The sequence below is a fragment of the Mobula hypostoma genome, chromosome 2 (genome assembly GCF_963921235.1).
Source record: "Mobula hypostoma chromosome 2, sMobHyp1.1, whole genome shotgun sequence".
Classification (NCBI taxonomy): Eukaryota; Metazoa; Chordata; class Chondrichthyes; order Myliobatiformes; family Myliobatidae; genus Mobula; species Mobula hypostoma.
In genome coordinates this window covers 27,552,865-27,566,484 of record NC_086098.1, presented here as the reverse complement: position 1 = coordinate 27,566,484, position 13,620 = coordinate 27,552,865, and the positions used below count along the sequence as shown (strand labels likewise).

General features: G+C 40.0%; 1 protein-coding gene across 4 annotated transcripts in view; it reads right to left on the bottom strand.

The window, feature by feature from the left end:
* The window catches only part of l3mbtl3 (L3MBTL histone methyl-lysine binding protein 3), a 154,231-nt gene that overhangs the window by 33,401 nt on the left and 107,210 nt on the right, over positions 1–13,620 (bottom strand). For all 4 annotated transcript variants that reach the window (XM_063034672.1, XM_063034690.1, XM_063034699.1 and 1 more), the window contains one exon: positions 2,073–2,155. In XM_063034672.1, the coding sequence (XP_062890742.1) occupies positions 2,073–2,155 (83 nt within the window). The remainder of the gene's footprint in view (positions 1–2,072; positions 2,156–13,620) is intronic.

Sequence of the window (13,620 nt, the reverse complement as noted above, 5' to 3'; positions counted from 1 at the left end):
AAAGTTCTCATTAGATACTGTTACCTGAAGTTGAAGCGCATGGTAAATTATTGACCTGGTCAGAAAGGGATAGTAGGCAGGTACATTGATTTGCAGTTTGTGACTAGTGGTGTTGTATGAGGGTCAGTGTCAATGCTTCAGCATTTATCCATACATACATATTTTACATACAGAGTAAACACATTTACAGTAATATGTTGGCATTCTGTGATGAGCACTTAACTAGATTAGATTTAGAATTAACTAGACAACAGGGTGACCTGTTGGGGCACCCTTTGAGAGAAGGGTAGTGCAGTCTGATGTGACCAGAATGAAAATTAAATTTTCCTGAATGCTATTGGTATCGCTTTGCTTTGGAAATTGAAGTAGAAAACCTCAGTTTATTAAAGAAGAACGACGCATAGCAAAGCAAATATAGCTCTTCCTCATTTAACGAAGGACACTTTGGAAGGCATAATTTCTGGTTTATCTGCCACCCTTGTGCCTCTCATTATCATCCTGGAGACCGTGCAGTCCTTTCATCCCCGGTCTCTTCTGCTGTTTGTTGTTTGTCTCTGATCCTGGAGACGTGCATGCCTCTCCTCCTCTGTCTCTTCTTCTCTCATCTTTTTTTGTCCTGACTATCTGATCTTGGAGTCGTGCGGCCCTGGCCTCATCCAATTCTTGTTCTCTCCCTCTCCTTGCCGTTTCCCGACAACGTTTGGCGTCATGTCTTGACCATAATGTCATTCCCTTTCCACGCAGCATAATTAGGCTGACCATTTTTTTTTACCCTAACACTGGATAGAAGATACGAAGCACTAACACCAAAGGATGCTGATTATTCTTGATGATGTGGTTGGCACTCTCCTAAATGGACGTGATATAGTCACCGCTGTCCTTTGACTGCAGCAAAGGGTTTTATGGGTGTCTCGAAGTACGTCATTACAATAAGATTTAATTATCTCTTATTGATGGGTGGCCGTTAGATCTGTCCCAATCCTGCACATGCTGATGGTGATTAGCAGAATGTGACTCCTCGAAACAGAGCTGCCCTGCCCTTTTGCTCCAGTAGGTGTCGCTGCTGAGGCTGGCCGTGCGCATGCGTCGGGCTGTCGCGTCCCAATTTCCATGATGGCCGATCGGGTCTCGGGTGAAAGCCAGCCTGTTGATTTTTGGCAAATGAGCAATTTTATATGAATATACAACCCTGAACTTTGCCTGCATTCTGTAAGTTAGCGCATTTTAATTCAATTTAGCCAAAAAAAATGCCGCTGTAATGCACCGTTTGCGCTAATTGGAGGTCACAAACAGACAGAGCACGAGAGTTTTAGTGGTATACAGATGACATGCCAGTCCATGGCCACCCTCAGGGTGAAGCAGCAACACCTTATATTTTGTCTGGGTGGTCTCCAACCTGATGGCATGAACATCAATTTTTCCTTCTTGTAAAAGTTTAAACAAAAATCCCTCCCCTGCTCCTCTTCTTCTATTCCCCACTCTGACATCACCACTTCTCAGCTGCCTATCACTTCTCTCTGGACCTCCTCCTTCCCTTTCTCATCTGGTCCACTCTCCTCTCCTATCAGATTCCTTCCTCTCCAGCCCTTTAACCTTTCCCATCCACCTGGCTTCACCTATCACCTTCTAGCTCTCCCCCTATCTTTTTATTCTGGCATCTTCCCCCTTCCTTTCCAGTCCTAAAGAAGGTTCTTGGCCCATAACATCGACTACCTATTCATTTCCATAGATGCTGTATGACCTGCCGAGTTCCTCCAGCATTTTGTGTGTGTAAATTCTGAGGTTATCTTACTTACATGTATACAATGATAAAACTTGCTTATATATTCCGATTCATTAACGAGCAAGTAGGTATCACCTCTGGAGTCTGGGAAACAGATCATTGTATCCATTGTTCTCTGCCTACTTAACACTAGAGAGTATTTTCACTCAAATCTTCAGAACCATTTTCTCTCTGATATTGACAGACACATCTTTAAAATCTCCATACTGAGAAGTAATATTATATGCATTCCAACTTTCCAAACAAATATTGATTTTGTGTATATGATGACATGATTAGTTCCCCTTACCCTTGTTATCATTTTGCCAGTTAACTTTATTTGATACATCCTCCTCCTCCTTTAACCTTGGATGTTTCAATGGTCTTCCCGCTCTAGAGAAAAAAAAATGAGAGAAAAAGTCAGAAAAGCACCATATAAAATTGAGCAAAAGCATAATTGTGAAAACAAGATGACATTGAAGTGTTACAATAACAAAATGTGTGAAAAATAAAGTATTTTTTCAGTCATAAAACAGGGCTACAAGCTTATCAATGCCACTTTTCTGGTCAGCTGTTAATGAAGTCCTTTATCCAAAATTTTGCTTGAAATCATTATCAACAATCTCCAATCTGTGCTTACAAATTTATTTACAAAAAAGGTAAAGGATCTATGTTTGGTTAATGGAATAGTAGCTGCTTTTAAGCTGCTTATGGCGTTAAGGACAGAAGCACATAGTGAAAAATCATATTTAGTAAACGTTATTGGCAACACTTACAGACAGAAATGAGAATATATTCTTGTTACTTGTGTTAATAAACGTTATGAATGATGTCGCTATGGATTATAATTCATTTCTGCTTGATTATAAATCTTATTTTTACTTGAGGAAATAGTTTCATACATTGTTTTTATAATTTCTTCACCTTCAAATACAATACATCATTTGTATTAACTAATTATTTTGAAAAAGAGCATTGCAAACAAACTACAAAGTTCAGAAGTGTTTATATCACTGGAGTTTGAAATAAAAAGCTAATATCGCAATCACTTTCTATTGTGATCCACAGTTCTACTATTGAGCAAAAACAAAGTGGTACTGGTTAAATAATTTCAAAAAATTCATCATATTCCCTCATTGGATTAGGAATCAATTATGCACAAGTTACAAGTTTGTAGCACCAAGCTACTTTGTCAATGTATGAGGAATTAAACAATAAACTCCACTGTAGAACAATTAAAAGTGCAAGTATTGAAATCAATACTAAATGAAACATTAATACCAAAACACGTTTATATTTTGAGCATCTCAATTTTCTTTTCAAGGCAGGCTGATTTTTTAAAAAATTATTCTTGTTACTATTTTCCTATTCTAGTTTTCATTTCCAACCATCAACCTTCTTGTTAACAAGCATCATTATTAATTTGAACAGTTTGAAATACGTGCTTGGGAAGCTGCAAGCAAATTTTTCCATTGTAACTCTACTTCGATATATTCATGCAAATGACAATAAACTCAACTTGATTTTAATCACCCTAGGACCACTTGTATCTGATGGAATGAAAGAAACAAGTTAATGCAACCTTTCGTTGCAATCGCTTTGACTCTTGGTACAATTTTGGTAAAACTACTTCTGACCTCCACCAAGCTCAATATCTTTTAGGGTGCTTACTTGCAAAATGAAATTGATTCATAGATTGATAGAGTTATAACATCACAGTAACAGGCCCACTGGCCTATTTTATCCTTGCTCATCAAGTTGCCAACCAAAGTTAGTCCTATTGTCTTGCATTTGTCCCATATCCTACAAAGCTTTCTTATTTGTGTTCTCTGGAGATGATAATTTGTTCTATTTTTTGTAATGCAATTCAAACCTCTGAAGATAATACATCCTGGATTGCTTTTTGTACCTGTGAACCAGCTTGAATTTGTGTTACTCAATTTTATATCTGAATAGAAATCCTCAATTAACAATTGTGAAAATTAACATTTTTGAGGATCTTTAAAAATGTAACCGTAAATAACGTGAAATAGAATTTCATAATCGCAGACTAATATTATCATCAATAAGCCATTTTCTCAACAACATATTTTTGTGGGGGGGAGGGCAAGTTGACTACAGTTTAAAAGAAAACAACATTTAAATATTAGCTCGAAGTGCGTCTGCTGATAAATTAAGGTTCAGTTTTTTGGTAGATAGTAATTGAACTAAATTTCGTTTATTAAATCTTATTCAAATAGGCATATTTAAAAGAAAGGCATTACTGAATTAATAATGAATCCATTAAAATAAGATCAAGTAGTCCTATACTGTATTTGATGTTAATTAAAAAGTTTTACTTTTAATTTTAATTAATTTAAAAAACATCATAAAGAAAATGTTATAATGTTTTCAGTTTTATGAAGGCACTGCCAAATAAAGCTGCAAATTTGAAAGCCTCTGCGATGGAACTGGCTGTAGGTCTTCCCCAAGATAGTGTTCTGGACCCAACAAACTGTGGCTGCTTCATCAAAAACAAAGCTTTATCATTAAGCCAAAAGTACGGAAGCATGTCAATGATTTTCAAGCAGTCAATTACTTGGAAACCCCCTTGCCCAGATGCAGAAGTCCCAACATTTGGCCTGGTTAAACAGCAAAAAGCTCAGGCAAGAAACATTTCCTAATTAATCTAATCACCTATCCTTGTGTTCAAAAGCATCGCCACATTCCCCATCATTTAAAACATGGAGTGGCATGCTGGCAAAGTGGTTAGCACAACGCTTTACAGTCCCAGCGACATGGGTTCAAATCCCACCACACCCTGCAAGGAGTTTGCACATTCTCCCTGTGACCTCATGGATTTTTTTTGGGTGCTCTGGTTTCCAAAAACATAGCAGATGGTAGGGTAATTGGTCATCGTAAATTGTCCTGTGGATTAAATCAGGGGTTGCTGAGTGGTGTGGCTTGAAGGGCCAATAGGGCCTTTTCCAAGCTGCATCTCAATAAAATATAATGGATACAAGACAGCAAGTCAAAGACTGGGGGTGCTTTTGTGCCTTCCAATTCCCCAAAGCTCATGTAATGCTACTGTGACACTGTAAATTCCTTTGGGATCAATAAAGTATCTCTCTATCTATGGGGCAAGAGTCATCAGTATGATGGCATGCACTTTTTTTGTCTATCTAAAAATTTGACATCATCCAGTAAGCCACTTGATCAGCAAACTATTTACATACTTTGACATTTATCCCAGTAACACACAGTGACTGTAGTATGTAAAATCTATAATGGATTGCAGCAACTCACCAGAGTTTCATCAATACAAACTCATTAACAAAGCGCCTCTACTCCAAAATAAGGTATAATGACAGACGGCCACTCCAACAATGGTAACAATCTAGGAATGCTACTTGAAATACCTTCATCAGACGAACATTAACAATTCATGGTGGCAACTCAACAGTAATTTCTCAAGGCAAATTAGTGTTGTGAAATAAATGAGTATGCTGGCAGCAATGCCTGTTCCAAGTACAATGTTGAATAGGAGTCAAAGTAATGAATCAGACGGAAGTAAGGCACTTTACTCATTGGAAGAAGTTTTTAATTTTTCCTATGGACAAACAAGTGATTGCGCATCAGTTGCCCGTTTCAGATCTCACTAGAGTCAACATGAAGCAACATTGAGCAGAGTAATGGCTGGTTGATTTGGTGTTTCCCACAAGCAATGAAAAATTAAATTCATCCATAACATATAAAAGGGAAGTAAGAGAAAAAGAGACATTTTAACAAAACCAATTTACATAATATGTAAATCATTGAAATAGCTTGCAGTATTCATTAACATATTCTTTAAAGTGATTAAAATGTTTCAGAAATGCAAACGATACAGCAGTGATGCAAGCCATTTTAGTTGCATTCTCTTCAATATGCAAATACACGACTGTAGATAAAACTAGCTAATGCCAATGTATTTTGATGGCTCTCAAGTTATCACAAATACTGTCTGCAGAACAGAATAGCTGTTCTAAATTGTCACTACGATTTAATAAGACACTCTGTTAGCAGCAATGCCCAGAAACTAATGCTGTCAATAAAGAGCACAGTTACAGTTGACTCATCCTGTGATTAATGAAATCGGAAGCAGGTTGTAGAATCATAATCCACACCATCTTTCTAACTACCCCACAAGTTTTGGTCCAATGTAATTATTTATTCAATTTTTTTGCCAACTTTGTCATACCCACTTGAAGACATTCTATTCTTGAGTAATGATGATAGATCATTGAAGCACAGAGGAGTGTAATCACACTCCAGCCAAGAGATTTCCAAGAGCACAATTTAGATTGGTTTATCTCCTCCAAATGAAGACAGCCAATTTAATGATCACATTGCCATCTGTAAATTCAACACATGCTAGTAATATACCACTTGCCCAGGATTTTAATCCAGTTTTAATGACCTACCCATTGGGCTGCATGGTTAAAACAACCTAGCTAATGGCTTTGCCATGTTCTAAGCCACTGTGGAAATTTGACCTGTATAATTCCTGATTCAATTATCGTCACTAATTTAAGACGTCAGCACTCAAGTCTTGCATGTGCAACATTCAGAGCAATTAACGTGTTTTCTTAAATAATTATTCAGTGGGTTATTTGTCCTACTCTATTCTACAATATGAACACACACATGATCTTTGAAAAATTCTGTCACATTAAAGGAAAGTTGGAGTTATTTATGGAGATATATCAACAACAATATAATTTCCAATTACAATGGCACTTCATGGTCTGGCTTTATAGTTAGTGTTAGCTGGCCAGTATGTTATTCCTCTCTGCGACTCATGACGCACCGGGCGGCAACCTTGCCATTGCTTCAGCATTTTGTCTGGTTTTTTTTTAAACAAGGCCGAGATGCTAGCTCGACGTTCAACCCAGCACGGATGGAAAGCGTGCAAGGAGCTGGCCGGATTTGAAACCGGGACCCCTCACCTCAAAATCCGGTATTGAAGCCACTACACCACAGGCCGGCAAACTGGCCAGTATAGACATTATTAGTTTATTGTCTATCCTTAATTGCCAGTCAGGAGCTGATGGTGAATTGACCTGACAAACCGCTGCAGCCCTATAACCATAGTACTATTGTGAAGAGTGTTCCAGGAAGGAACAGCCATATATTTGCATATCAGGCTGGGATGCAACATACAAGTGGTGATGCTCCCAAGCACAGTTCCCTCTAAGCTGTGCACGTGTACGTGCACACACACGTTTTTCAACCAGCACACAAAGGAAATTAATGTGCGCACAAAAGTTAGTTACCCAAAATAATATAGTAATTAATAATTATACTTATTGAAAATAATCTTTTAGCTAACTGTTGCTGTTAACTAGTTAGTCGGTTTTTCAAATACCACAATGCACTTCACTAATTTACGTCACCTCACCTTTCCTGTTCCGGTTTGTACAGCTGCATCACAGCAGCAGCCATGTTTGGCGGACAGTGTTCATATCGTAAAGTTTACAAAGATCTGTTTCAAATCCTGTAGATAGCTTAGTAAGTTTTTATTGAAACAAGTATTGATTCACTATGTCGAATTCAAAAGAAGCGAAGAACGTGAAGCGTCAAAGAAATGCAAATATGTTTAAAGTTGAATGGCTTAACAAAATAGTAGGAACTGCTACATTGAAAACTCATGAGGTCATGAACATTCAGCTACAAGAAATATTTATGTATGATTCGGAAACTGGAGTTATCTGTTTGTATTGTCATGATGCGAAAGTTGCTGGAGAATTTGCTAGTGGAAAGGAGTGGGATGATATTTGGAAACTTGACTTTTAGAAGCGTCATTTGGCAAGTAAATTGCATCTGGATGGTGTGCAAAAGCTCAGGCAACAGAACCCGTCATTACCCATTACAGGAGTGCTAAGCATGTTATGGTTGAGTTCAGATGAGCGAGAGCGAAAACGATCAAACCCAGAGGAGATCGAAGTTGAGGTACAAGAATGGTCAGCTTTTGATTTCTCCGCAATTGCAGATTGTGACTTCACATTTGGCAATGAACAAGTTAATGCCTTATGTGTAAAATGTCATGATTTTCTAGCTGAAAATACTGTAATAGTTAGACAGTTTAATGATTTCAAATTTTCCATGCAAGAAAAAATTAAATCCAAACTGATTTCAAACTTTGCTCAAATGGTGGCATTTGTACTTCAAAATGAACAGTTCTGCGATCTTGCACAGTTGATGGACATTGGGGGACCCTTTCTTTTGCGTCTAGTGCAGACTGTGAGCGAGGTTTTAGCCTAAAGAATCAACTCAAAAACAAGCTGAGAAACCGTTTAGGTGAATGTCATTTGGATATGTTAATGAGAATCAAAAGCTATCAATTGGATGGAAGTCCTATTAGTCTATACAGAGTTTACAAAGAATGGGTAAATGCCAAAGACAGGAGAGAGAAAAAAATAACTGACTGACTAAAATACGTATGTTATTTTGCTGTTATTCTGTGCAGTTTTATGTCAAATATTTTGTAAACCTACATAAACTGTGCTATGTGTGCATTCAGTGTGCACATACTTTTGTCACAGGAAAAAAAATTGCACAACCTAAGATTTTTGGGCACACTGACTACTGAAAATTAGAGGGAACATTGCTCCCAAGTACCTGTTGCCCTTACCCATCGTGGAGGCAGAGGTCATGAGTTTGGACAGTGCTGTCTGAATAGTCCTGAGTAATACAGCATATTTCACAGACATTACACTCTGCTACCACTGTATGGTAATGATGAAGGGATAAATAATGAGGTTAGGATGATGGTTCTGGATAGCGATCAAGGAAGGTGACAGCTATCCAAAACCACTTGGATGGTGCCAAGCTTCTTGGAAGTTGTTGAAGCTGCACAGATCCAGACAAGGGAGAAGAATATTCCACTCCACTCTCGACTTACAAACAACAGGAAGCCATTTGGCCCACTGGGTTCACGCCAGTCAGTCCCAGCTGAACAATCAAATGTCCCATTACCTCTCTCTTCATCTCCCTTTGCCCCTGCAACTATTCTCCCTTTCACGTGCTATTTTGATGCCTTTGTGGCCATTAACTCACAGTAAGGAGTCATTTAGAAGGAAACCTAAAGCCACAGGAAGAACATGCAAAGTTTGCACAGACAGCCCTCAAGGTCAAATTTGAACCCAGGTCCCTAGAACAACAAGGCTTGCATGTTTTGGGCCCCACCGGGAAGTGAACGACACCACAGAATTCTCAACTTCTGACATGGTCCTATATCCGCCCGTTATGTGGCTGGTTCAGAAAATTTTCTGGTCAGTGTTGATACCCAAGATGTCTATAGTGGGATACAGTATTGAACAATGATAAAATTATCAGTGTTCTTAAATTATTGGTCTAGCCATTTTATTCTAAGCATTCATACTATATTTTTACATCAGGTGCTTCTTTTTTAAATCCCCTACAACATTTTCTGATGCTTCTCCTAACGGTTATTTTATCCCCATGGTAACAAGTTAATCAATGAGCAGATAGGGGGGAAAAATGACGAAATTTTTATTTCTATGCAATTTACTGGTAAGATCCATGAGTGTTTTCTAAGCAAGTACTTTGATTTTGTCTCTTCCATGCTACCAAACTAGATGCTGTCCTCCAATATTGTACAAGCTTGATGTGGCCATGGTTTAGAAGAAAAAGGTTGGGTGAACTTTTCAGCCATCTTATAGAAGAATGGTTTCCAAAGATGTAACATAAATTAATGTTACATGTTTAAACAATCCAAATACATCTGTCGACCAATTTTTCCTCCCCAAGCCTTCTGAAGATGTACTTGCATTATCTTTTCAAAATGGTATCCCAAATCACATGAATAACATCCAATTGAAACAGCACTATCAGTTACAGTATTGTTCCCAAGTAAAAGATAAAGAATACACAGTCTGCAATTTGCTTTGTACTTCAAGGAGTCATACGGCACAAAATAAAAGTTGATCTATCATTTTCAGAAGGCCTTTGACAAGGTGCCACACATGTGGTTGCTTAACAAGTTATGAGCCTGTGGTATTATAGGAGAAGATTCTAGCATAGATAAAGTAGTAGCTAATTGGCTGGAGGCAAAGAGTAGGAATAAGGGGAGCCATTCCTGGTTGGCTGCTGGTGACTCATGGTGATCCACAGGGGTCTGTGTTGGGACCAATTATTTTTATGTTATATATAAATGATTTGGATGATGGAATTGATGTCTTTGTTGCAAGGTTTGCAGACGATATGAAGACAGGTGGAGGAGCAGGTAGTTTTGAGGACGTAGAGAGGCTAAAACAGATTAGGAAAATGAGCAAAGAAATCGCAGCTGGTATCCAGTGTCAGGAAGTGTACGGTAGAAGAAATTAAATGGTTGACTATTATATAAATGGAGAGAAAATGCTAAAAACTGAGGTGCAAAAGTATTTCTGAAGCCTTATGCAGGATTCCCTAAAAGTTAATTTTCATGTTGAGTCTGTGGTGAGGAAGGCAAATGCAATGTTAGCTTTCATTTCAAGAGGACTAGAATATAAGTGGTGGTGGTGAGTGCGTGGAACAGGCTGTCAGCGACGGTGGTGGAGGCAGATACGATAGGGTCTTTTAAGAGACTCCTGGATAGGTACATGAAGCTTAAAAAATAGAGGGCTATCAGTAACCCTAGGTAATGTCTAAGGTAAGGACATGTTCGGCACAGCTTTGTGGACCAAAGAGCCTGTATTGTGCTGTAGGTTTTCTATGTTTTTATATAAGCAAGGACATAGTATTAAGACTTTATAAAGCACTAGTGAGGCCTCACTTGGAGTATTCTGAGCAGGTTTGGGCCCCTTACCTTAGAAAGGATATGCTGAAACTAGAGATTGTTCAAAGGAGGTTCATGAAAATGATTCCAGGATTCCCGGACACACCGCCCTGGTCTTCTGCTTGCTCTGGACCTTTTCATTACCAACTGCCAATGGGACATCAACTGTCTGGACTTCAACACTCCTCTCTCTAATGCCACCCTCACCACTTCTGAACGTCCTCCTTCCCACTCCAGTCCTAAGCTCACCAGCAAACCTGCAGATAAGGGAGGTACTATAGTAGTCTGGGCGTACAGCCCAGCACCAACTCTCAGACACCTGCCCTTACTTACCCCTCGAACGGGACCCCACTAAGGAACATCAGGCCATTGTCTCCCACACCATCACCAACTTTATTGACTCCGGGGATCTCCCAATCCACCGCCAGCAACCTCCTAGTTCCTGTACCCTGAACCTTTCATTTCTCTCCTACCCAAGATCCACAAACCCGCTTGTCCAGGGAGACCCATTGTTTCAGCTTGTTCTTACCCTACGGAACTCAAATCTACATTCCTTGACTCTGTTTAATCCCCTCTGATTTAGTCCTTTCCTACCTACATCCAAGACACCTCACACACTCTGGATCTTTTCAATGATTTCAGATTCCCTGGCCCCCATCATCTTATTTTACTTATGGATGTCCAGTCCCTATACACCTCCATCCCCAACGACGAAGGCCTCAAACCTCTCCGTTCCTTTCTGGACACCAGACCCGACCAGCTCCCGTCCACCACCACTCTCCTCCACCTCACGGAACTTGTCTTCACTCTAAACAATTTCTCCTTTGGGTCCTCCCACTTCCTTCAAACAAAAGGTGTAGCCATGGGCACTCACATGGGTCCCAGCTATGCCTGCCTATTTGTTGGCTACATGGAACCACGTTCCAAGCCTCTGGTCACCATCTGCATTTTTCCTATCCTACATCGATGACTGCATTGGTGCTGCTTCCTGCACCCATGCTGAACTCGTCGACTTCATCCACTTTGCCTCCAACTTCCACCCTGCCCTCAAATTTACTTGGTCCATATCTGACACCTCCCTCCCCTTTCCAGATCACTCTGTCTCTCCATCTCTGGAGCCAGCTTATCTACTGATGTCTATTACAAACCCACAGACTCTCATGGCTACCTAGACTAAACCTCCTCCCACCTTGTTACATATAAAAATGACATCCCCTTCTCTCAATTGCTCTGACCCACTGCATCTGCTCTCAAGATGAGGATTTTCATTCCACTAAAATCTTTCCTAATGTTGATAGTCATTGTGATAGATGTAAAACTGAGACAGCTACACTGGCACATATGTTTTGGTCTTGTTCTATATTGAAACAGTTCTGGAAGTCAGTTTTCTCAACAATTTCTAAAGCACTTAAAATTAATTTACAACCTAATAAATTAACTGTGCTTTTTGGAATAGTTCCTCAAAATATTCATGGTATTTGTTACATTGATAGCTAGGAGGGCCATTTTGTTGAAGTGGAAGGATACATCAGCTCCCACTTTGTCACAATGGTTCTCTCAAGTGATGCTATGTCTTAGTTTGGAGAAAATTAGAAGTCGAACCTTTGAACCTTTATTTGATTTTGAGAAAAGATGGGGTTCATTTGCTCGTTATCATTTGAGTTAATTGATATAATTTTTCCACATCTAACTGTAAATTTTTTTAGTATATTTTTTTTCTAGCTGGCGGTTTGATGTTTATTTTTAGAAGCTTTTTGTATGACGCATGGCTCCGGGGTTGTACACCTAATGGGTTCTCTTTTTTTTCCCCTCACTTTTCTGTTTAGTAGGTTTTCTTTGTTATCACAAAATTTTGTTTTCAATCTCTAAGATGATGGGTTTTTTTGAGACATTGTAAGTGTTGTTACTTCGATGTACTCATGTTATTTTTCCTATATATACAATAAAAAGATTTGAAAAGAAGAAAGCATTTTCATTCCAAAAGGAAGGAGATGTCCTCTTTCTTCAAAGGGAGAGGGTTCCCCTCCACCACCATCAACGCTGTCCTCAGCCACATCTCTTCTATTTCACATACGTCTGCCCTCACCCCATCTTACCACCACCCTACCAGGTACAGGGTTCCTCTTGACCTCACCTAACACCCCACCATCCTCGCGTCCAGCATATAATTCTCCGCAGCTTCCACCATCTGTAACGGGATCCCACCAGCAAGTACATCTTTTCCTCCCCCCACTTTCTGCTTTCTGCAGGGATTGCTCCCTAGGTGACTCCCTTATCCATTTGTCCCTCCCCACTGATCTCCCTCCTGGCACTTATCCTTGCAAGCGGAACAAGTGCTACACCTACGCCTGCTCCCTCACTACCATTCAGGGCCCTAAACAATCCTTCCAGGTGAGGTGACACCTCACCTACGAGTCTTTTGGGGTCATATACCGTGTTTGGTGCTCCCAGTGTGGCCTCCTATACATTGGTGAGACCCAATGTAGATTGGGAGACTGCTTTGCTGAGCGCCTACGCTCCATCTGCCAGAAAAACCAGGATCTCCCAGTAGCCACCCGTTTTAATTCCACTTCCCATTCACATTCCGGAATGTCATGATGAGGCCACACTTAGGTTGGCAGGACAACACCTTATATTCCTTTTGGGTAGCCTCCAACCTGATGGCATGAACATCGATTTCTCGAACTTCCAATAATGCCCCCTGCCCCCCTCTCCTTCACCATTCCCCATCCCTTTTACCCTCTCTCCACCTTATCTCCTTGACTGTCCACCGCCTCCCGCTCGTGCTCCTCTCCCCTTTTCTTTCTTCTATGGCCTTCTGTCCTCTCCTCTCAGACTCCCCCCTCTCCAGCCCTGTATCTCTTCCATCAATCAGCTTCCCAGTTCTTTACTTCATCCCTCCCCCTTCGGTTTCACCCATCATCTGGTGTTTCTCTCTCCCCTCCCCCACCTTTTAAATCTATTCCTCAGCTTTTATTCTCCAGTCCTCCCGAGGGGTCTCGTTCTTTCCCATTGATGCTGCCTGGCCTGCTGAGTTCCTCCAGCATTTTGTGTGTGTTGC